We start from the raw sequence: 3,787 nt of genomic DNA on the forward strand, positions 1-3,787 counted from the left end.
TTTCTTACTCAATTCAATAATTTTTTTTTTCATTTTCATTAATATCGGTGAAGCAAAATTGGAAGGAAATATTTCCAGGAATATGTGTACAGGAAACAACTCTACTAGGGTTCTATAGAGCCTATATTAACCACGAGTGAAGTTAATTTTTTTAAAAAGAAAAAAAAGTTATATGGGAATTACATTTTGAAATGGAAGAAAAGTATTTGGCAGTGATTTTTTCTCTTTTTTTTATCATACCACAGTGGCTATGCCACTGTATCTTGGTCTTGTTCTGTCAGTCTCAGGTGAAAGCCCCTGTTCCATGGTCTTCCTCTTGTTATTGTTGGGTTGTTGTAGTGATTGTTGCTGTTGTTCTATAGTTGGTTGTGGATGTGACTCTGACTCTGGCTGAGGATCTTGGGGTTTTGGTGCTTCTTGTTGCTGATCTTGTTGCTGTAGAACTTCTGAGTTTTCAATCTCTTGTGCTGTTCCTTGCCTTTCATCTTTCAACTTAGTTTTCTTCATGTGGGGTTTAAGCTTGTTCAAATCTGACAGCCTCACAGGCTTCAAGAAAAATTCTTCTGCTCCTTCCTCCAAGCATCTACTTGTGTCAGTTTCAGATATTTCATCAGAACTTCACTTCAAAAATATATGTTCATAGGAAAAAAAAATGAAATATTTCATCTTCTCACCTGCTGATCCTTGAAGGCACATTCTCAGATGACATAATCACCACTGGTATGTTTCTCAAAGATGAAGATTCCTGAAATATCAGAGAGAAATTTTTGAGTCTGTTGGTTCCAGGTGGAATAAGCGAAGGAAACACAGTTTTCACAGATTCTCTTTCACTAAAATCAAATACAAAGTAGGAGCTTTAGGAAAAGAAAAATCTTCGGATCAGATATTGAACCTGATTTGTTTTGGGTGGAAAACTGAAAAGCTGATGGCAGAATTATTCCAGGAGATTATGCTTGATATTTTTATTTTTTTTTTGCGGTGTAAAATGAAACTAGTTCAACTATCAAATCGGAATGAATGCACACTTTCAAAATGGAAAGTCCTTTGCAAAAAGGAAAAAAAAAAATCATGGCCACAAAAACTGAGAAGAAAAGTGGGGAATATAATGGATAAAAGAGGAATAGAAACCAGAGCAAGAGCAAACAAACATACCTTGATTTTCTTAAGCAAGTCATAGCCTGTCATGCCAGGCATACAGTAATCTGTTATCACAAGATTCACCTCCACCTCCTACACACATAAAATTCCAAAACAATTTCAGAGACCGATCTATGGCTAAAATAATTCAAGTTGATTAAATTAAAATTAAAATTAAAATTAAAACATTCTAACCAAAAAAGAAAATAACAACATACCTGATGGCGGTTGTAGTTGGGAGAAACAGATGGCGTACTTGGGTTGGTGTTTTGATTTTCACGCAACCCCAGAAACTCCAAAGCCTTGCTACCAGAATCAACTGTAGTAACTGCCATTGAGAAAAAAAGGGTGGTTCTTATGAGACAACATGGGAAACAAGAGCCGAGGAAAAAAATATGAATTTTGCCATGGCCTGAAAGAAAGCACCTTGGTAGGAAGAGGTTCTGAGGAGCCTCTCGATGAGTTTCCTGTCTATGATGCTGTCATCAACGGCCAACACATGAAACTGCGACTCTGCTGCGGCCATCCCCATTGGAGGAAAGTGGGTTGAAGACGGTGGGGTGAGGAAGAAGCCAAAAGAATAAAAAAGGGTGGTTGAAAGAATGGTTTTTGCTTGTGTTATGGGAGGAAGATGAGAAAGGAAGAAGATGGGGATGGAGAGGAATAGGTTTGTATTGAAATAAGACCCACCAAAATCCCCATCCCAGAAAGCAAGATCCGACCAGATTTCATCCGAAATCTTGGAAATTTTCCAAGTTGATCTTGAATTACCGAGGAAGCAATGGGAAATTATAAGATAAAGAGTAGGAAGAAACAATGAAGGAATAAAAAAAAGAAATAAATCTTAGTGAATATTTTTGGGTTGTTGAGGGTTGAGACATGGGGTGAGTGAGGTTTATTTATATATATGTATTATAGAAGGAAGAGAGAGAGAAAGAGGAAATGGTGGTGAAAGTAGAAAGTAGGATGAAGGCAAAAGAGGAAAGAGAAGTAGAGAGAGAGAAAGGTGTGTTGGTGGGAGCCACAAAAATCCCTTGAAGAGATACAGTGAGGTCAGCAATGGTGCCTTTTATTTTCCCCTGGGTGTGAAATCATGTGGCGCTTACCATATCTTGGGCAGGTGGGGGAGACTGGTGCCAAAGAGAGGCCAATTTCTTTTGATTCCCTTTTAAGATTTGCTTCCCATGCCCATGCCCATCCCCATCCCCATCCCATTCATGCATCCTACCCCATGCACATCCATCATAACCATCCTCATCCACTCATATTTTCTTTTCTACAAATATCAAAACCTTAATCTCTATTTAATTAATTAATTCCTAATTTATTTATTTACATGCGTTTCAACGCATGCAATAGGATAAATATGTCTCTTAATGTCCTTCAACAAACATACTTTCTAAACACTCTTCTAATCTACTAAAAAGACAAACATATAAAAACGTGAACGCCGATTCCATTATAATATAATATTCCCACTCTCAAAAATATTCACATATTACTTTCCTTCCTTTCTTTCAGTTATATCGAAAATCCACATTTTTCTGTGTTTAAATAGATATTCCACCATTTCTTCAAACATTCATGATGAGAATTGAAAACGCGGAATGAGAAATTATGTAAAAGTTGTATTGACTATCTAGAAGTGAAAAAAAAAAAAAAAAACTATTTCGTTTGTGACATGATTAGATTAGATTCAATTAAACATTGTTATAAGTCTAGTTTAAGTTTAACTCAATTCTACAAAATTGACTTGTAAAGTAAGGATTGTATTCTCTTATATATTGTAAATTGGCTTTATTTCTAGCTGACGTGGGACTTCCAACATACCCCATCATGCCGAGGTATATTCATTTCAAGCATGAGACTAGAAATTGGTAGGTAATTCATTAACGGTCCGATAGCGGGTGGAACAAAATGTTCAAAAAATCTTATTAGGATAGACTCTAATATGGTTTTAATATCATGTTAGAAGTGGACTTTAAGTCTAACTCAACTCCAAAAATTGGCTTGTAAGGAGGGGAGGTTTGCACTCCATCTATATACTATGAAATTGTCTTATCTCTAGTCGACATAGAACATAATATCCAAGAAATCTCACTAGGATAGGTTTTTTTTTTTTTAAACAATGACTCTGATATTATAATAAAAGTAAAGTTTAAGCCTAACTCAATCCCACAAAACCGTAAGGTAAGGATTGTATCCACCTATGTATTATAAATTAACTTTATTTCTAAGTAACATAAAACTTACAACATATAATATTGTGTTTTTTTTTCATGGTATGAGATAGATGGCATTGAAGGTAGAAAAAACGGGGCACATGCAAGAAAACGATAAAGTGAAAAGGCACTAACTAGTGGGCCAATTCACCTAAATCTTCTAATGTCTTCTCCCTCTTTTCTCCCCTTCATCATGGCCACGCTTCACGACCAAGACCAAGACTATGAATGAATACATGTATGAATGAATGAAAATTTGTTTTTCTTTTACCCATTTTTTCAACTCCATAGTCAAATGTTCATACCAATTTATAAAGATTTTTACATGGAAGAATGGTGGAATGTTCATCATTCATCATCATCCATGCTATTGTTACTTTGTTGAAAGATCCAAGAAAGTTAGATGCATATTAGGGACGGAAATGATT

At 35.6% G+C, this 3,787-nt stretch overlaps 1 protein-coding gene across 1 annotated transcript; it reads right to left on the reverse strand.

Annotated features, from left to right (window-relative positions):
• Nucleotides 1-2,025, reverse strand: LOC114175208 (two-component response regulator ARR9). Its single transcript, XM_028059998.1, has 5 exons — nucleotides 1,564-2,025; nucleotides 1,356-1,465; nucleotides 1,153-1,230; nucleotides 675-745; nucleotides 1-583 (listed from the first exon to the last, which is right to left on the reverse strand). The coding sequence occupies exons 1-5, from the start codon at nucleotides 1,667-1,669 to the stop codon at nucleotides 235-237; spliced, it is 714 nt and encodes a 237-aa protein (XP_027915799.1). The 5' UTR covers nucleotides 1,670-2,025; the 3' UTR covers nucleotides 1-234.
• Nucleotides 2,026-3,787: the final 1,762 nt, after the last annotated feature.

The sequence above is a fragment of the Vigna unguiculata genome, chromosome 1 (genome assembly GCF_004118075.2).
Source record: "Vigna unguiculata cultivar IT97K-499-35 chromosome 1, ASM411807v1, whole genome shotgun sequence".
Classification (NCBI taxonomy): Eukaryota; Viridiplantae; Streptophyta; class Magnoliopsida; order Fabales; family Fabaceae; genus Vigna; species Vigna unguiculata.

Excerpts from the sequence above, each read along its gene's own strand:
- LOC114175208 (XM_028059998.1), bottom strand. The coding sequence starts at position 1,669 with ATGGGGATGGCCGCAGCAGAGTCGCAGTTTCATGTGTTGGCCGTTGAT. Across the intron at positions 746-1,152 it reads ACTTGCTTAAGAAAATCAAG|GAATCTTCATCTTTGAGAAA; the intron begins GTATGTTTGTTT and ends CTGATATTTCAG. Across the intron at positions 584-674 it reads GTGCCTTCAAGGATCAGCAG|ATGCTTGGAGGAAGGAGCAG; the intron begins GTGAGAAGATGA and ends TGACACAAGTAG.